Here is a 21,496-nt window from a genome sequence, read left to right as displayed (position 1 = left end):
TCCGCGCGAGCACTCCATTGCAACTCCGAAGCTGCCGACGAGTGCTGTACTGGAGCTTCGAGAGCCGACGAGGACCGCTGCATTGCATCATCGGAGCCTCCGGCAAGCGCTCCATTGCAGCCCCGCATCGCAGCACCAGAGCCGCCGGCGACCGCTGCAATGCAGCACCGGGAGTCGTCGGCAACAGTGCATCAGCGCGACCCTCACTGCATCATATGATGTGTCGCGGTGACACCCTCTTGCAGTACCTCCAGATCGGCGTTGCAGCAGAGAAAATCTCATCGTCAATGGAGCTAGGTGGCTGGGCAATGTAGGCGGCGGGGGAGTTATTGACTTTTCGTGTATATATAAAGAGAGCGCGCGTCGGAGATATCGGGGATGCGAGGAAGGGGATGAAGATGCGACAGACATGACAAGTGGATAAGAAATTTTGCCCAGAGATAAGGCGTTGATGGGACCTTTCCCTTGACACGTGTACGACGAAGGAGGCGACTGACGTCGTCGCTAGATCAGTCGGATGAATTAAACAATTTTTCATATAACAAGGATCGAAAAAAGATAAGTCGAATAACTCTTGAGGACACTTATTTTGAGATGGATAAAGTAGTACTAGTTTTTTTCCAGGAAAAATGATCTGCTGGAAATTGGAGATGTTCTGAGATCGCCGCCGCCGCCGCCGCCGCCGCCTCTGTCTGGGCCACCTATGCTGCGCGCCGCCGCGGACCCTCCCCTGGGGTGAGGCCGGAGATTCGCGGGAGAAATTCCACGCCGCGCCTCCCTCGTCGCCCTGCTCGTCCGCACAAGGCTTTGGTGGGTCTCTGTTCTCAAACCCTAGCTGCTGCTAGCGCGAAGGCTGCGGCTTCATACCCTCGTGTTGGAGTTTCGGGTAGCCACCCGCACGTCGAGCCGTCGCCAACGTTCTCTCTGCTCGGTACATCCCTGCCGCCTTCTCCATATTTCTCTGTTCCATTGGGCCATGGCCTAGGTTTAGGGCAGGGGGACTCAGATCCCCTTCTGAAAACGAGGGTTTTTCCGTCTGCATTTGTTTGTGACTGGAAATTGCCCCCCTAAGAAAAATGTATGATGCCCCGGTTTAATAGATGTTGAAACCAAGCAAAATTCCTGTTTTCACTTCACTGGCATCTCGATTTTCCTGTGCGGATACACAATTGCAGTCTCTTACATCGATGCCTTTTTTGGTCCTCCTTGTTAGTTGCTTCCAGTTGCGATTTCTGTACGGCCTGTAATGGGTATATCCACTTTCTTTCATGAGATGACTAAGCTGCTTGTCATTTCTCAACCATCTAGCATCCAATGCTGACATTTGCTCCGTTACCTCATCCTGTGCTCATCATATAGATATTTGATTTGATTATTAATATGCTGAATTCGTAAGGAACAATTATTGTGCAATAGCTCCAAAGTTATGCTACCTAGTGAGTAACTGTCACCTTGTTTTAGACCTCTGAGAAAACTTAATCGGCTGGAATTTCAATTTCGTTGTGAGTTAAGCTTATTATATATGTTGGCATTTCTTTCACACTTACAGGCATAGATGGATAGGGAAAGGAAGGAGCTGAGGAAGAGGAGGACATCGGGCCAATTGAGGTCTCCTGAACTTAAGAGGCTGAAGCAACGTAACCCTTATGTTGCTGCTAGATCTACCTCTCCTGACTGCAAATTCTGGGACAACAGACAAAAAGAGCTATATGATCAGATCTGTGGTGAGAAGAAAGTGTTTAAGCATAGATTTGTGGAGTGGTCAGATATATCTGATGCTGAAGCATGCCCTTTTGATTTGTCCACCAAGTATGAGGATCTTGGGCTCAAAGGTCTAACTAGTAACAATTCATCTTGGGTTTGGAACGAAGACGTCGTGAGACAGTTTTATGGCACCCTTTACATTGATCCTGATCGCAGGGAAATGCATTTCATGATAGGCTCACAGCATTATTTTGCTACCAAGGAAGATCTTGAACAGGCCTTGCTAATTGAGCCTAGAGCTGACAGCCTTGTTTTGCATGCACGGGATGATCTTGATGTTTATTCTCTCTTTCGAGTACCTAATCCTGACATTGGTCTAGTTAGAGATCTTAAAACTGAAGTTGATCTCATCCAAAGGATAAACCGACATACAATTTATCCTAAATCAGGAAATCGGGGTGGATGCACCACCATGCTTCTCAGGCTTGCCTATGCCATTTACCACGGAAAGCAGTTTGACATTGCTCATTTCCTCCTCAGTGAGATGTGTGAGGCCATTGATACTCTTAATCATGCATTACCATATGCACCTTATATATTTTGCCTTCTCCGCCATCTGAAATGTGAACCTACAAACATTGACACCAAATGCTGCCTCAAGAAGTACACCCTGTACCTTGCAAGCTTGAATCGTGAACAACGTGCTGCCTCAGCTGAGCATGAAGTTATAGAGGTGCAACACCAGCAGCCAATGTCCTATTCTCATCAGCCACCGCAACCAGTTAGTCCTGATTCAACGGTTGCCAGCAATGCTCAACTTTCAAAACTGATAGAGGGGTTGCATGAGAAAGTTGTTAAAGGATTCGATGCAATTGAGAAGAGACTTTACACAATGGAGGTTCTCTTCTCAGTCTTGTCTTCAGAAGTTAGTGAGATGAAAGCTTGTATGCTTGATCCTTGTCATCCGCTGAACGGCGACAAACAAAAAAGGGCACAAACTGAAGCTCATCAAGGTGGTGATGGTTCTTCTGCAGCAGCTGATCCATAGCTTGCATACCTGTCTTTGCTAGACCTGGCTAACTCTCTTATGTCAGCAGAAGAGTTTATGTTGTACCCTGTTTTCGGTAGTGACAGGGAAACTAGTACTTCTGGTGATATATCTTGAGCTACCCTGTTTTTGGTTTGTTTTTGTGGTTATATTTCTTTGTTATAGTGACAGGGGCACTACTTCTTCTGCTGGTAAATTTAATAAACTAGATGATACCCCGTGCGTTGCTGCGGGAATCAGTTGCAATATATTTCAATGAGATTTGACTGTGTGGAATATAAATATTTAGATTAATAACATGTGAACAAAAATTTAAAATACATATGACTTGTTATATTTGATTATGTATAGTTGTAAAATATTTATTGAATATAAGTAGAATAATAGAATGAAACAAAATTCCCATGCATTGTAGCATGTGGTGGTGGTTTTTTTTTCCCATGCATGGTTGCATGTTGAGGTGGGCATTATTCCATTCATAATTGCATGGTGATGTGGCATGCTTGCATGTTGAGATAAATAAGTTAGTGGGGATAACTCTCTTAGTCTTGGGTATATAAGATGAGGAGAGTTTGATTGGTAAGAGAACTGGGGAAAGCACGGCGAGTACAAGTATCACTTCCACAGCCTAGTAGAGTTAATCTTATCAATGACGAGCTTAATCCAGATGAAGTCACTTACATTTTAAGACTAAGCTAGGTCAAATTAGCCCTTAGGAGTGTTCATGGATGCCCTTTATTTATTTATTTGTGGGCAATTATTTTTGTTTCTGAACTTTACTTGCTAACTCATATTCTGCTCAGTTAATGGATGCCCTTAGGAATGTTGCTTGATGTTTGATTGCACAGTTACTGCAACTACTGATAGAGCTCAGATTCTGCTAGCTGCCCAATCTGTGGATGGCAATTTTAGGTCGGTAGCGGAAGACGATCTAAAGCTGTTCCAGGAGCAGAATCTTCCCAATTTTCTCCTCTCCATATCAGTAGAGATGTCAAGTGATGAAAGGCCGCCGGAGTCTAGAATGGTTGCTGGTATTATCCTTAAGAATTCGTTCAACACAACGAATTCTGCAAAGAAAGAGCTGCTATGTCAACAGTGGATCAACCTGGATCCATCTGTCAAAGTCAAAGATTAAGGAGTCATTGTTGAGAACACTAGGATCTTCAGTGCCTCATGCCAGGCAGGACTCGCCACAAGTCATTTCAAAGGCTGCATCCATTGAGACCTCATCGCCAAATTAGTGGGCAACATGAGGCAGCACGGCGCAGTGCAGCAAGGAACACTAGAGGTGCTGGGGTATGTCTGCGAAGGAGATTCCTCCTGAGCACCTGGAGCAGGATCAGGTGCCTGCTGTCGTTCAGCGAATGTACCAGGCAGAGCTAAGCATTGAAGTCCGTCTTTGCAGTAGTTAAAGTTCTGTATAGCGTTCTTGATTTTGCTGAAAGCAACTTTGCAAACGTTATGGAGTGGAGCTATATAGTGAAGGTAATTTGTGATACTGTTGTATCTTAAGAAGTGGAGAACAGGCATGCATCTTTTGAACTACAAGCGCTGTCAAAGGAGATGATGAATTCAGTTGCAGTTCAAGCTATTGAGTTCTGGAGAACTGTTTGTGATTAAGAGTTTAAGCTCCAAGAAGAGTACGAGGTTTCTGATGATGCAAACTCTAGTGTAATTTAATGCTTCATTGAAAAGGCCATCCCTTCACTTGTTCCAATGCTGCTTGAAACTCTGTTGAATCAAGAGGGTTATCATGAGCACGCTGACAATGTGCGGAACATTTCCATGAGTGGTGCAAAGTGCCTTGGCCTCATCGTTAGAACTGTTGGTGATGCAATTGTCCCTCTTGCCATGCCATTTGTTAAGGTTAACATCACAAACCTATATTGGCATTGTCGTGAGGCAGCTACTTTTGCATTTAGCTCTATCCTTGAAGGTCCCTCTGTTGAGAAGCTTAACCCCCTGGTGCAGGCTAGACTGGATTTCTCGCTGAACTCAATGAAAGATCCAAACAACCAGGTAAAAGTTGCCACCGCGTGGACTTTTCGGTGGATGTTTGAGCTTTTGCATTCTCCAGCCAGTGGAACTCCTGTTATAAAATGCAAACCTCCCTCCTATCCTGACTGTTGCTGGAGAGTAGTAAGATGTTTCAAATATGGCCAAGAATGTCTGTGGGAGTCATATGTTGTTTTGTCCAAGGTTATGAAGATGCCGAGTCAAGCTCATCTCTTCTTACACCCTATCTTCCTAATGTCATCGCTGTGCTTCAGATCATGCTGGTACTACCTATTTGAGGCTTCACACGTCTGCTTTTGAAGGGTCGAATGAGCTTATGAGAGTTAGCAACATAGCTGAAACTTTGAGCATTATAGGCCAGCTATGTCAGGGGATCATGAAAAGACTGAACCTGACATTTTAACTCCAAATACTCTTGCCTGGCGACAGGGAGAAGCAGAGTGATCTATAGGCTTTGTTGTGTGGTGTACTGCAGGTCATCATCCAGAAGCTGAGCAACTCTTATGTGATGTCCGTAATTTCCCAGACTGCTGATAAGTTGATGTTGATGTTTCCCTGTGTCTTTGCTTGCCCCAGTTCTACTATACATGAAAAAGCAATGCGGCGTTCGTGTAGCAGGCTTGCAGAAGTACGAAGAATACCAAATATGCTCCATTTCTGTATGGGTGATGGGTGATATTTGCTGTACCGTTGAAGATAAAGTTCAGCCTTTCTGTGATTGCATTATGACTGTTCTTTTCAAGGATCTTGCAAGTTCAATGCTTCACCGGTCTGTCAGACCTCCAATTTTCTCATGCTTTGGAGACACAGCTCTTGCTATTAGCGAGAATGTAATACCTGTCATATGCCATGCTAGTGCTTCAAGGAGCTGCTGAGCTCGTTGTTTTGGATCAAAGCAACGAAGACACGATTGTTCACCATAACCAGCTGAGACATGGAATATTTGAGGCTTACTCCGGCATACTGTAGGGTATGAAGGGCCCAAAAGCTCAGGTGATGCTACCTTATGCAAGCCGTCTATTTCAGCTCACTGAAGCTATCTACAAAGACCCAAGCAGGTGCACATCGTTTTTGCTGCTTTCCTTTCGTTATACGGGTATTGTGTTTTCCCCCTTATCATTATATGTATGTGTCAGGGATGAGAGTGTGACAAAGGCTGCGGTTGCGGCCCTGGGTGATCTCGCAGACATACTTGGTCTGATCTCGAAAGATCTGTTCAAGATCCACCCCTTCCATGTTGAGCTCTTGAGCGAGTGCCTTAATTCCGACAGTGAAGTCAGGGAACGCTTGTCGTCCCAGGGAGTGACAACTGCTAACCGAAGCACGGCTTTCTTAATACGAGAGATATTTTCCTTTTTCGTCTGTGACGAAGGTTTTTTTGTGTGGATATATATGCCAAGCCCGTTTGCCACGGATGAATGAAAGGTTAACATATATGTACCAGTGTCAGTGCTAGGATCCTTGCCGTAGGCTTCTTTTTGCGTTTTGTGTCAGACTGTCGAGTCGTTATGCATCACACTTGACAGGGGTGGATGGTGGCAGCTAACCTGATCAACGTTGTTCTCGGACTCGTTGACTCATCTGTGCTGCTGATGTTACTGCTCCTTTGCACATGTCATGTGGTCGTCCAGTGCAACACTGTCAAGATGTGTTTTCTTTGTGAGAAATTTTACAGTGCGATGCTCTAACTGAATCCTTGGCGGTGGTATGATTTCTACACCGTTCAAAATTCTGTTGCGCCGTCAGCATTAGGTAAAGATGGGGCATAACTAGTGTGAGATCTGGACCAGTGGATGTACTTCATGTGATGTAGATTGGTTGAGATGGGGTTACAGTCACTTTTTAGGTACATTTGGCTCCTCATCTACGGCGTTCCTCTCGGCGGTGATATTAGAACATTCTGTTCAATATGTCAAGGGAGACACGGTTGGTAGCAAGTATAATTTGTTTCCACAGACAACTTGTATTCCATCTTGTACTGCCGGGGTTTTTGTATTCCATCTCATTGTGGTGATAAAAATTCTTAATGCAGTCAGTTCATGCATGTTAATATTCGGTCATGCTTCAATCTCATAAGCACTCGTGTTAGTCTAGTAATTTGCACTGCCTTGATGCTTGATCCAGTTCGTGATATGTGCCAAAATTTGATATTTTTTTTTCCATAGGAAAGCAGAGAAAGAAGGCAATTGGATTTTAATCTTTTGTTGGTATGGTAGTGAAACCGACAACAATGTTGTTCTTCATCCTCGCCAAACTTGACATGCCCAACCAATGTGCATAGTGATAGTGGACCAATCATCTCAGGTGAATTGTTGGCATCGACAATGCTAATCTCTCTGGTTCTTCATCGCGATATATACTACTTAAAATAAATGACTCAAAAATGACTCAGTTTTATACTAAAGTTAGTATAAAATCAAGTTATTTTTGAGTCACTTATTTTGGGACGGAGGGAGTATATCACTAAGCTTTCTAGAATTAGCGGCCTTACATTCAAATGAAGTCATCATTTTAAATTTCGGTTACCGATTCTGATCGGGTCAACAATCGCTTACGTAATTATTTTAATTAACTATGTTCTTTTATTTCATTGAGAAATTAAATATTGAATTTCGTTCATGATTTTGACTGGCTCAACAATTTTCAAATCAATTGGAAGCAATTGGCCATTAAAACTTATCAATCCTAGGCATCCTCTGATCACCTAGAAAAAAAAGAACAACATATGATAATGTAGCACCAATATAGTACATGCATCCACCGACGCATAAATTTTTGTACATAAGTATGAGTTGATTATCAGATCACAAAATTACAGTGCGATAGCCCACCAGAACACCGGATTATATGAATAAAAAGGAGAAAACACTCCATAATCTTTCCAACTAACCAAACCTAATACTCGCTCTGTTCTAAAATCTAAGGTGTATTAGTTTATTGAAAAGCTAATTTTTTAAAACTTTGACCAAGTTCAAACCCAAAAATATCGACATTCACAATATTAAATAATAAAATATGAAAACTCATTTCATGATGAATCTAAGAATCCGATTTGATATTATGGATACTGATATACTTCTACAAAATTTGGTCAAATTTAAATAGGTTTGACTTTTCCAAAAACTAATACACCTTATATTTTCGATAATACACATCTGAACCTAGGCTCATCTGCACCTGCGCTAAAGAAACAAATCAAAACAAATATTAGAGAAAATAAAAAATCAATTTTTTTTGCATGATAGATAAATTGATGCGTGAGGTCTGCTCCAATTTTCAAATTATTTGGACATCTGAACAGCTCTAGATAAAAAAGACAAATTCGGGGTCTGTAAATTTTTTTACTGTTCGTGCACTGTTCTCGTCTGATTTGTTTTTTTTGTTGAGAGCTACTTAGATGTCCAAATGATCTGAAAATTGGACCGAACCTCACACAAGAACTTTTCTACCATGTCTTTTTTGAATGTTTTGAATATTTTATGATCTTTTTTCGGAGCGGGCGCGAATGAGCCTGGGTACTGAAATGCTGCATCTTAAGATAGATTAAGTACAAAAAATATGAAATTCAAAAACATCAACAACGCAGCAAAGCGCATTCATCCCTTCTAGTGTTATCTTCACATCTGTTAGAATAAAGTAGAATAGAATGGTGATAGTAACTGCTATGCTGGTTCGGAAGGATATAAGGTAAATTTAATGTAGTACTCCCTCCCGCCCTAAATATATATTGGTTAGAGATTACACTGTGAACTACATACAATTTTTTGTAGATAAACTTTAGAGCATAGATTCACTTACTTTGCTCCATTTGTAGCCTATAATGAAATTTTAAAAAGACTTGTACTCCCTCCGTAAAGAAATATAAGAGCGTTTGAATCACTACTTGAGTGATGTAAACACTTATATTTCTTTACAGATGGAGTATATGAAGTGAAGCCCGAGTTTATCTCCATTTTGTGTGTTGACCTGTCGAAGCACATGAATAATTATGCTAGATGGTGGATTATCTGGAATTTCCATTTCAAAGGGATTTGCTGCTAATAAAACTTATAAATGAGGAAGTGTTTACTATGACCCGGTGCTACAGTGGAGGAACCTTATCTATTCACACCGCCCCCACCACCACCATCCCCGCACCACTCGCTGCCATTTCCACTTCCGATCTCGATCTCGATTCCCTCTTCAGCCACTTCTGGAGCTCGCCTAGGGTTTCCGCTCCTAGGGTTCCTGCTACTTTCGCCTGGTGGGAAGGGAAAGTGGGAGGGGATCAGCGGTCCTTCGCTCAGGTGGCGGCTTCGCCTCCGCCGACGCAGTCCATGGCGGGGCGCGACGGAGGTAATCGCTTCCATCGTGGAGATGGGGCGGCGGAAGGGCGATTCGGGCGTGGTGGTGGCCGATACGGGCGCGGCGGTGCTCGCGACCATGGCGGTGGCGGCGGGGGATGCAACTTGGTGTGGATGCGCGACAACGACGAAGGTGGCTCCTCCAACGTTGATCCACGCCATGGGTCGTCAGACAAGACGCGGTGGGATGCTGAGGTGATGGAGCAAGGCGATCCACGCAGATCTGAGAAGTGGGGCGACAACACCGCGGTTGCTGGAGCAGCAGGTGGAAAGCAACCTCAAATCCAAGAGCGTCGACATCCTACTCCTGGCAAGAGGAACACCGCCCCACTAGTGGGTGGTGCTGAGGTTTGCATCTCCTGCAAGGATCCAGGTCACTTGCCTGCTTTCTGTCCTCGCTCTGTGTGTGGTAGATGTGGGAATCATGGGCATATGGCGTCGGTTTGCAATACGATGCTTCCTTGGGAATGTGTGGCTCCGACGTGTGGATTCCAGGCTAGAGGGAATGGTTTTTTCTATATTCATGATCACAGTACTCCGAATCAGAACACTGATAGGAACCGTTTCATTGTTATATCTGTGGTGGAGGGGCAAGCGTCTGGTAGACAATTGGAGGAGTTCTTTAATGCTTACATTAACACAAACTGGAGATGTTCTGCTAGGTCGATTGGGCCAAAAACCTTTGTGATGAGATTTCCATCACCTAGGGATGTTGATAAGGCTTGTTTTGCTGAGAGCATGCATGTGAAAAGTTGTGGGGCTGTGATTAATTTGAGGAAGTGGTCAGAATCTGTGGGAGCTAAGGGCATACTCAACATAGCTTGGGTTAATGTCAGTAATATTCCCTTGGATAAAAGACATGAAAAAAACATTGCGTATGTGGGCTCCTTGGTTGGAGTTACTCTGGAAATAGACAAGGCTACTATAAACAGACCTGAATCAGTCAGGATTAAATTGGGTTGTAGAGATGCTGAAAATATTCCTACATCTGCTGAAGGAGTTCTGGGGGGCCATTTCTATGATTTTTTCTTCTCTGTGGATAAGATTCTTGTGAAAAATCCTCCTAAAGAAAAAATGAATGTGCAAATGGAGGCTGATGGGGGAAATTCTCCTAAAAGAACTAAGCTGAATGAGAATATGAGACATGATGGGCAAAATATTTCTGCATCTACTATGGGGGAGTCTTTGGCTCCCTCTGGCATGTCTGGAGGGCAAAAAAATATGAGTGTGAGATTGGACACTATTCAGGAAAAAGATGACATGATGCAAAATCAGGAAAAAAGTGAAGAAACTCAATCTGAGGAGGATAGTGAGGAGGTGGATAATGTGCTGCTCATAGACTCTATGGTTGCTGAAGCAGAAAAGAATCATATGAAAGAGGCTGACAAACAATCTGATATGGGTACTTCCTTTCAAAAAATTGTTGTGAATGCTATGCAGACTGTTTCCAGTCCTGTGATTCACAGCAAATTCTCTTCTTACTTGGATGCCTGTTTGGGAGAACCAGATAAAAAATGATGGCAAGACTTCTCAGGAGAAAGAACAGACATATTTCGTGCAATCCCCTGGGGAAGCCTATGAAACTTTAGAGGTGGTTCCTACTCCTCCTGTGCTGGAAGAAGTGCAACCCAGGTTCAGCAAGAGAAATGTTGAGATCACTATGGGGCATGTTGGTGCCAGAGCTGAGAAGTTGGCAAAGAAAAGGAACTTACAAGGTAATGATTTGGTATCTAAAAATTCTTTTGATGTGCTATCCAATATGGAAATTGTTAATATGGCTGCTCATATGGGAGTGAATATACCTGATGATGATTTTACTGTTATTGATGTCATTAGAGAATTGGAAAAATCTAGAGCTAATATTGCTAAGAAAAGTAACACTGATATTAAACAAACAGAAGAGATGTTGTTGCTTACTAATGCAGCAGGGGAATCCTCCCCCCTTAATACAACTTGGGGGGATGAGGGAGAAATAGATGATGAAGGTTTTAGAAGTGTAAGATCTAGGCAAAGAGAAAAAAGAAAAGTTAATGTGGTTATTTCTAAACCTGTTACTAGGAGTCAAAATCAAAAAGTGAGTGGAATTGCAGGTAAGACCATGGACCCTGGTAAACCTAGCAATAAAACTCACTCCCCTAGGATAAAAAAGAAATGATGTGCCTCTTCTGGAACTGCAGGGGGATGGGAAAAAAGGTATGGCAACCTACTTAAGTGATTTAATTAGAGATTTCAACCTTGATTTTGTGGGGATTCAGGAGACAATGAAAAAGGACTTTTCCTCTAAATTCTTGAGGAAATTTGATCCAGGGGATAATTTCTGTTGGAAGTGGATTCCTTCTGTAGGAAAATCTGGTGGTATTCTTTGTGGTGTTAGGAGTGCTCATTATGACATTCAAACCTGTTCATTTGGCAAGTATATTCTGAGACTTGAGATTTGGGATAAATGTAGAAGGGGTACTTATTGCATTATGGTAGTATATGGTTCTGCTCATGAAGAACATAAGATGGATTTCCTTACTGAAATGGCAGACATGTGCAGGGGGGTTACTTGTCCTTTCATTATTGGGGGGGACTTCAATATCCTGAGATTTACCAGTGATAAAAATAAGAAAGTTAGACTGGGCCATTCCTCTGATCTTTTCAATACTATCATTAATACCTTTTCTTTGAGAGAGGTTGATATGAGTGGGGGACAGTACACCTGGTCCAACAATCAGAATGTGCCTACTCTTGAAAAATTAGATAGAGTTCTTATGTCTAGTTCCTGGGAGCACCTTTTCCCTTTTACTTTTATCAGGAAAATTGTGAGAGAAATTTCAGATCATTGCCCTTTGATTCTAAACACTGAGGATAACATTCCTATCCCTGTTCGATCTAGGGGTTTTAAATTTGATTTGAACTGGTTACAGAACCATGAATTCTTACCCCTGGTAGCACAAATATGGAGGCAACCTGTTCATTCAAAAAATCCTATCGATATTATCAATATTAAACTGAAGAGGTTTAAGAAAAAGTTTAAGGGATGGGGTTCCAATATTTTTGGTAAATCAAGAATGAGGAGGAAGTGGCTGAGAGAGGAACTTGGTTACTTGGAAATGCTGCAAGAAACTGATACCTTATCACCTGAACTGTATGTGAAAAAGATAGATCTTGAGGTAGAGCTGAATAATCTCTTGATGGAAGAAGAAATTTCCTGGTTACAAAAATCTCATGATAACTGGTTATTGAAAGGAGATAACAATACTAGTTATTTTCATAGAATGGTGAATGGAAGGAGGAGGAGAAATACTATTGTATCCCTGTGTTATGATGGGATGGTTATTGAGGGAAACAAAAATCTTCTGGAGCATGCCACAAATTTTTATAGGGAGCTTTTTGGTCCTGCTCCTGGGAACATGTGTGGGATTAAGAGTAACATGTGGAAAGAACATGAAACACTGCAAGATATTGATAATTACATATTACTTAGACCTTTTTCAGAGCTGGAAATCAGGAATGCTTTATTCTCTATGAAACATAATAAAGCCCCAGGCCCTGATAATATTCCAATTGAATTCTTCCAAAGCTGCTGGGGTATAGTTAAGGATGATGTGAAACTGCTTTTTGATTGGTTCTATAATGATGATTTAGATGTGAAAAGACTCAATTATGGGGTCATCACTTTATTGCCCAAAGTGGTTGGAGCTGATAAGATTCAGCAATTTAGACCAATTTGCTTGCTCAGATGCATTTATAAACTTATCACCAAAGTGCTCACCATCAGACTTGAACCTTTTGTGGATACTTTGTTTAGCAGAAACCAAAATGCTTTTATTAAAGGTAGAGATATCATGGATGGTGTTATGTCTCTCCATGAAATTCTACACTATTCCTATAGCCGTAAGAAACCTGGGATAGTGCTTAAGTTGGATTTTGAGAAAGCCTACGATAAAGTCAACTGGGACTTCCTTCTTGAATGTCATATTAAGAGAAACTTTAATCCTAAATGGGTGAGCTGGATCAAGAACATTTTGGTAGGAGGGACTGTTAGTGTGAAATTGAATGATGAAATGGGGGAATATTTCCAAAGTGCTAAAGGTGTGGGGCAGGGAGATCCCCTTTCCCCTTTTTTGTTTAATCTGGCAGCTGATTGCTTAACCAAGATGATTTTTAATGCACAGGAGAATGGCCTTTTTAAAGGGCTGGCATCTGATCTGGTTGAACATGGAGTGGCTATTCTGCAATATGCAGATGACACTATTTTGTGCTTTGAGGATAACCCTAGGGAGGTGCTAAATATTAAACTGCTGTTGTATCTCTTTGAGATTATGTCAGGCTTGAAAATTAATTTCTTAAAGAGTGAAATCTTCTCAGTAGGGGCTGAGGATGATACTGTCAGGAAGTACTCTGAGATGTTCAATTGTGATGTTGGAAGTTTTCCCATTAAATACTTGGGAGTTCCTGTCAGTTATACTGGCCTCAAAGGTTGTGATTGGATGTTTGTAGATGATAAATTTGTAAGTCATGGTGAATCATGGATCAGTGAAACACTATCCAGTGGGGGTAGGCTGATTAAAGTTAATGCTGTGCTCTCACATATCCCCTCTTACTACATGTCTATGTTCTTGATTAAAAAATCTACATTGGAGAGATGGGATAAGCCCAGAAGGAAATTTTTCTGGCATCGTAATGGTAACAAAAAGAGCTATCATATGGTAAAATGGGGGAGAATTTGTAGATCAAAAAATAGAGGGGGGCTTGGAGTTAAAGATTTGAGAAAACAAAATATTAGTCTGTTGACTAAGTGGTGGTGGAAATTAGAGAGAAAAGAGGGGTTGTGGCAAGACATAGTTAAAGCCAAATATCTAAAAAAATCACCTGCTATGATGGTTAAGCAGAAAGCAAATGATTCCCCTTGTTGGAAAGCTCTTTTGAAGGTTAGAGAGCATTATATTGCTGGGAGAGGGATCAGGGTGAACAAAGGTGATATTGCCACTCTTTGGCATGATGATTTAGGTGACAATACTAATATGAAAGATAAGTTCCCTGATCTTTTTGAGATTTGCACTGAGCAAAATATTACTGTGAGTAAGATTGAATCTATGAACCCTGGCACTTCCTTTCGTAGAAGATTTAATAGTGATATGCAAACAAGGTGGGATGAGCTCAAGAATTATGTGATAAGTAAGATGAATAAGGAGAAAAATGATGAAATATTCTGGAAACTTGATAGTACTCAGGAATATACTACCAAGTCCATGTATCGGTGGTTAGAAAGGAACTTGGCTGGATCTAATTATAAATGGATTTGGAAATCCAAAATGCCTTTGAAAATTCAAATTTTTATGTGGCAAATGTGCCAAGATGTTGTTCTTACTAGAGACAATCTCAAAAGAAGAAATTGGCAAGGGGATCCTACATGTTCTTTTTGTGATCAGAAAGAAACTATTCAACACATTATGTTTTTGTGTCGTGTTGCCAGAGTTGTCTGGAGGACAGTGGGCTCGATGTTGGGCACTGAATGTGTTCCTAACTCCATGTGGCAATATTATGTTTGGATTAACTCCTTTTTACCCTCCTGCCCAGAGGCTTATACCATTGGTCTAGCTGCTATATGCTGGGCAATTTGGCTTGCTCGCAATCGTGCTACTTTTGATAAGAAATGGATCAATAATCCATTTGAAATTGTGTTCACAGCATGTGCTTTTATACTGTACTGGACAGGTCTGCAGAAGCCGGAGATGGCTGAGATGATGAAAAAAGGTGCGGAGGTGCTGAAAACGAATGCTTCGCAGATGCTGCTACTCTGTGGGCCTCCAGTGCCAGATCCAAACATGCAGGATGAGGAAGGTGATACCTGGGACGAATGGTGATACTCGGTAGATATGATGCCCCTGGTGTTGTGGTGCTTTATCCTATCTGAGCCCTGTGAGGCATGTTGTTTAGTCTGGTTTTCATACTTTGGTGGTGTTTTAAACGTGGTACTGGAAGTTGGTCTATTTCTCGTAGGGGTGTGGTGAGATTTTGGGTGGGGCTAGGTTTTCGCCCCATAGCCTTGTGTTCCTGCTGACAGGCGCAAGGCGGTGGGTTTCCTGGCACTGCTCGGAACTCGCTTCTTCTCTTTCCCTTTTCTCTCTCTGATCTCAGATCCAAAAACTGTGTATTTCCGTTATGCTTTTTAATGGAAAGGGGAGAAGCCCGGTTCTAAAAAAAAATCTCTAGCAGCAAGAATCTGTTCTTTTCCTTAGCTCACATCTATTCTCCTTTACCAAGAATATATAATCGAATCTTTGTTCAGAAGATCTCTATTCTCAATACTGTTTCTCTCTCTTTACTGGAACGATTGCCAAATAAATGAACCATAGTAGTTTTCCCTTTTCCTTGTTTTCTTTTAGTTTGTTGTCAGACCTGCTCAAACTCGGTTGTATTTCCGTTATCTTGGTAATGGAAGGGGAATAATCCGGCTCAAAAAAGAAAAAAGATAAAAGATAATCGTAGTTTTGCCAACTCTTTCAGTGCAGCGAAGCAAGCTTAACTTTAACAGATCAGCGTAGTTGCCCAACGGTGCAACAAAGCGCGCTAATGCTTTTCTTATTATATACTATCTTTATTTGTCTTAGGTTTGTCTAGAAATAAATGTATCAAAATATTAAAACGTGACTAGATACATTCATATCTAGACAAATGTAAGACAGGAATTTTAGGATGGATCGAGTGAGTACTTCCTCAGTTCCTAAATATAAATCTTTCTAAAAATTACACTACAGATTACATATGAATGTATATAGACATATTTTAAAATATAAATTTACTCATTTAAAGTATAGATTTCATTACAGACTACATATGAATGTATATACACTCTAATATATGTCTATATACATTCATATATAATTCACAGTGAAATATTTAAAAAGACTTGTATTTAAAAATGGATGAAGTATATCCAAACACATACGGAGTAATCACCCTCAAGACACTGCGGTTATCCGAAGTTCAAATATCCAGAGATGTGGCAAAATTCTATGTGCTCGTCAACTGAAGATCGAGATAGCCGCTCTGTTGATGTCGATGGTTCCTGTTCGAGGTTATCTCAAGTTCAACTCTCTAAGTTGACTATCCTTGTAATATTATATTATAATACTATATCCAAACACATATTACAAGAGTAATCACCCACAAAACACTGCGATAGTCTCAAGATTAGACTATGCAGAAGCGTGGAATCTCCAACTTCTATGTGCTCTGCAATCGATGATGGCATCAAGATGTGTCTTCTTGTCATTATCTAGACCAAATCAGTAGCTCGTCATGTGTGCTGGTGTACTAGAAAGACGGCAGAGCTTACAAGTAGAGGAAATAATGCTGCTACATGTGGGTTGTGTCCATATCAACCTGTCCAAATGTCAACGTAACTGACATCAGTACAGCTCATCTATGATTATTTAGTGTGCAAAGTTGCAAACTGTGTTGAAACGCGAAGGTAACAGAGGATGCTATATTTTATTCGAAACGGAGGCAAGTAGAAAAGAGCTGCCCAAATAATTAACGGAAAACCAAGCAAAATCTATTAAAAACACCAAAGAGGGTCCTCGATACACTCTGTCTTCATCGTTATCACTTCTCCTAAAAAAATGTCATTGTCCTTCCTCATCACCGCACAAGCAGCTCCGACTTTGCCGAAGACGAACGTCGACCTGACCCTCTCTCAGAGGTCGTGTGAAAACACAAAAGACTCGTGCTAGACTGAGCCACCCCACCAAGGGCAGCGCATCTCCTACTTTGGTAGAGAGATCCGACGGAGAATCATACACGACTAGCGCCATAGAAGACCACCGAACATACCCCCTGATGCATGTCATTGTCGCTAAATGGGCCTTGCCGCCGAGCTTCGACTTCACCGCAACAAAACAACCCGAGGTAATCACACGAGCACGTTGGAGAAGAATTGACTACCACAACAATTGTCATGCGTGACTTCGCCCGCCTCCGCCATCATTATCATAGAAGTCTCGCAACCAACACCAATGGCTTCATTGGTCCCACTTGCTGATGCCTGACGATAAGGACGAAGTCCTCGAGAGGAGAAATTGACGCCAAAGCGACATGATCTAGGGTTTGCCCAGAGCCGGATCCACGTGGGAGGAGTACAAGAGCAACACAACAATTTCTCCAAGAAGGCTACGATGCCCGCTACCGCTGTCATCCCCGGTCATAGATGCAAGGCCAAGACATGGTCTTCACCCAAGCTCCTAACAAGCCCAACCCGTGCATGAATTTTTCCAACCATATATTTGACCATGCAAGTTTAGTATAGTCATGCAAGTTGAATGGCAAGATTTGACTTTGCAGGATACGAAATATGAACTTATCCATATATTAAAAATAATAACCAATACCATCTACAATATATTACTCTCTTCATATCGAGAATTCTCCTCATATTTTTAGGACTAACATTAGTGACCTAAAATATAAGGTATACTGCCTCCGTTCCTAGATATAAGTCTTGACAGATTCTAATATGAACTACATGTGGAGCAAAATGTGTGAATCTATATGGTAAAATACATGCGCATACATCTAAATATAGTCTGTGTTAAAATCTCTAAAAAGAATTATATTTAAAAAGAGAGGGAGTACTAGATTCTTGAGAGTCGCATGCGACTCAGAAGGTGACCCGCTGCCTCCGCCGCCACAAAACCTAGCAAACTTAGTATCATTTGTTTTGCTGCTTGGGGCCTAGACTGCTCCGTGCCATCTCCCGTATTCGTCATCGGCTTTCTTCATCTCTACCCTTTGGTATCGATGTGCATCGACTGCATTGACAGTGTCCGCTATCTTCCTGGCGGCGGGAGTTGTGGCAGAGGGGGCTAAATTTTGTGTTTTGATCCTTTTCTGAAAGTTGATCCAGATCTGATCCTAGTTTGTAAAATTTCAGGATCTGACCTTTTTCCTACTGCCAGGGTCCTTGGCGGTAAGTATAACAACCTACCGCCATGGTCTTTGGTGGTAGGAAACTTTTCCACATCAGCAGCACGGACCCCTACCGCCAAACATGATGACGGTAGCCTGTACACCCCTACCGCCAAGGTGCCCGGTGGTAGGTGTGAACACTCACCGTGTTTGCTACTTAGAAAAAAATGGGTAGGACGTGCAACCCTACCGCCAGGGTCGTTGGCGGTAGGTTGTTATACCCTACTGTCATAGACCCTGGCGGTAGAAAAAGGATCATATCCCAATTTTTTTACAAACTAAGGTCAGGTGTGAATCAAGTTTCAGAAAAGGGTCAAAACACGTCGGTGGAGGCCCCCTATGTGCCTACCATAGTGCTCCAGAGCCAAAGAAACATTGACGTCCTTCTGCTCTCCTCTTTGTCTTCTTTGGATTTTGGTTGATCCGTGTCGGGCTTGGAGCCCACCACCCCACCATGCTCCTATTTGTGGTTGATGGTCTGCGACGCAATGCTTGTGGTGGTTAAACCGGTCGACAAAGCCAGCAGCTTCCACGCGGCGGATGGATTGAGCTTAGCGTTGAGCTCTCCTTCGTCTAGAAGGTGGGGTTAACACTTGAGAAAGCATAGGCTTTCCTACACCTCCTTATCAAGCCATTCACTTTTGCATCACGATTCATACAAATACTTTTTTTTTCTTTCAAATAAAACAACATATGAATTTCAAGCTTTGGAGGACAACAAAATATTTTAACTAGAATGTGATAAAAAAACTTCCAGATTTTTGCATGCATTTTAAATACTAAAAATGACATTTTTGAATTACAAAAATATCTCATTTTGTATGTTATATTGGACCAAAAAATCTGAAAGTTTTTTCTCACAATGTAGTTAGAATGTTTTGATGACTTCCAAAGTTTGAAGTTCATATGTTGTCTTATTTGAAAGAAACAAAAAAAGAGAAAATTTGATGTTGTAAATTAGTTTGTATAGCACGGATCTCAAAGAATATTGAAGGCTAAGGATAAGAGGTGTCGGACAGTCCGTGCTTTAAGAATCCACATTCCAGAAGGTGGTGCCTGATTGCCCCTGGGAAACAAGTTAGCATGTGTTGGACCCACGAGTGCAAGAGTTTTATAGCAAGCAACAAATTTCCATCAACGAGAACCAAGGTACTCCGTCCCAAAATTCTTATCTTAGTTTTGTCTAGATATGAATGTATCTAGTCACGTTTTGGTATTTAGATACATCCATTTCTAGACAAACATAAGACAAGAATTTTGGGATGGAGGGAGTACCAATCTGTGGAGGTGCGAGGTTTCGTATATGCAGGGACGGAGCCAGCATTCATGCATAGAGGGGGAAAGTTTGTTCATGGAGGGGGCAAAGTTCATATGAAATGATTTTTTTGGCTACAACAACCATAATCATAGTAGAAGAATCAATTTGTTAGGGGGGGGGGTCTAGCTGTAACGACTAAGATGCGACCCTTACCTATTTTGGGGGCGATGCCCCCAAAGGGAAAGAGGCGCATCTAAGCGTTTCACAAGAGAGATAACCATAGCAAATACATAAACGAAGAATGACAAATAGGGCATACATTTGCCATCTGACATAATATAATATAAGGTTACATCCACACAATTATCCAGACAAGTTAGTCCCGCTACGGACAACATGAAACAAGGAAAAGACTATGATATCCCCCATGCTGGCCCACAATCACGACCACGGCCTTAGTCCTCCGGATAGTTCACGTACAGTCGGTCATTCTCCTCATCGTACTGCCACGCCAGATGCGTGCCATCAGGATCTCCATCGTCGGGCGTACCTGTACCTGTTGGGGTGTTGTAGTAAACTGTGAGCCACGGGGACTCGGCAATCGGATGACCTTGGTACCAAAACTAGTCAAGTTATTAGGTGAGGAAGGTTCAGTGTATAGGTTGCAACATCCTAAGCATATATGGTGGCTAACTTACAAAGATCAGAGTTATTGATATGGTGGTCTACGCGAGCGGTCGAAGACTAGGTGATTACTAAGTGATCCTGAACACCTACTTCCGTCAAACATAATCCCACCGTGTTCTCGATCGAAGAGAGGTCTTGGAAGGAGACAGTCACGGTTACGCACACAGTTGGCAGTTTTATTAGAGTTAATTCAAGTTATCTAGAACCGGATTTAACAAATTATCCATGTTTTCCACATAACCGCGGACACGGTTTTTCGAAATATTAAACCCTGCAGGGGTGCTCCAACTAGTCCATCAAAAACGGTCACGGGCCGCAAAGTAATCCTCTATCACGAATCTCGTGATCTCGTCGGATTCCTTAGAGGAAAACCTCAACTTTGAGGAGACCCAAAGTTTCACCGGGATTCCTATACGTAAGATATATCGCTAAGGTAAGACAAATCTAGCAGGACCTCCCGACGTGTCGACAACCCCGATAAGAGCCGCGTATCTCAGTCTCAGGACACGAGGATGAGCTACGCGCATGATGGCCTGATAGAAATCACTCAAGTTTCCCTGTGTTGGCCCCACACAGTGCTCTAGTTTGGACGAACACTCATGAGGAGTACTGGCCCGGGTTGTTGATTAAATCCTCGGGTTAGCTATTCCCTATGCAAATTATTATTAGGCGATTAGCAAATTAAAACCAATGTTGGGTCCTGCCGGACAAGTCTTAACACTACACGATTTATCAAGGGGGTCCCCATAACAACCCCGAACGTGTTAGGAGCGATCAGTTATGGAAACAAACACCGGTAGTCGAAACTAAGGCGGCAACAACGGAACAAATCACCCGGCAAAAGGCTAGGCCTTCCGTCATTTACCAAGTATATAGGTGCATTAATTAAATAGCAGTTTAATCGTAATGATATCAAAATACTCATGTTATCACATGAGACATCTCGCACCTGCAACTAGCAAAGCTATACATTAGAAGCTGAGCAAGCCTACTTAGCCAAACAACATTAGCTAGGAGGGGAAGGTGTTTGGGTTTCATGGCAATGACATGTGGCATTTTTATCAAGTGGTAGGCAGCGAGCATATGTGAACTCTGTGAAAGACGCGCCGGCGACGAGGGGAGGAATGACGGGATCGTCGTCGGCGACCTCTGTGAACTCTCTGCTCTCTGGATCTTACCTTCAGAGGAAGAGGGAGAGAGATGGGAACGAGGGGTGGCGGTGGCGAGGAGAAACTCTAGACCCACTACCGAAGGGGAAGGCACTAAATAGGGCGGATGGGACGGCCTCGACGTCCGTGAGGGGGATGGCGCGCACGCTTGATATGTCTCCATAGTATCTACTTTTCCAAACTCTTTTGCCCTTATTTTGGACTCTAATTTGCATGATTTGAATGGAACTAAACCGGACTGGCGTTGTTTTCAGCAGAATTGCCATGATGTTGTTTTTGTGCAGAAATGAAAGTTCTCGGAACGTCCTGAAAATTT

At 42.2% G+C, this 21,496-nt stretch overlaps 1 protein-coding gene and 1 pseudogene across 1 annotated transcript; both read left to right on the top strand.

Moving 5' to 3' along the window:
- Nucleotides 1-624: 624 nt before the first annotated feature.
- On the top strand, nucleotides 625-3,000 carry LOC123408111. Its single transcript, XM_045101327.1, has 2 exons — nucleotides 625-931; nucleotides 1,550-3,000. The coding sequence occupies exon 2, from the start codon at nucleotides 1,556-1,558 to the stop codon at nucleotides 2,750-2,752; it is 1,197 nt and encodes a 398-aa protein (XP_044957262.1). The 5' UTR covers nucleotides 625-931; nucleotides 1,550-1,555; the 3' UTR covers nucleotides 2,753-3,000.
- A 77-nt stretch (nucleotides 3,001-3,077) lies between these two features.
- On the top strand, nucleotides 3,078-6,482 carry LOC123408015 (annotated as a pseudogene).
- Nucleotides 6,483-21,496: the final 15,014 nt, after the last annotated feature.

The sequence above is a fragment of the Hordeum vulgare genome, chromosome 1H (assembly GCF_904849725.1).
Source record: "Hordeum vulgare subsp. vulgare chromosome 1H, MorexV3_pseudomolecules_assembly, whole genome shotgun sequence".
Classification (NCBI taxonomy): domain Eukaryota; kingdom Viridiplantae; phylum Streptophyta; class Magnoliopsida; order Poales; family Poaceae; genus Hordeum; species Hordeum vulgare.
Note: the sequence above shows the minus strand (reverse complement) of the source record. Positions and strands in the feature narration are given on the sequence as shown.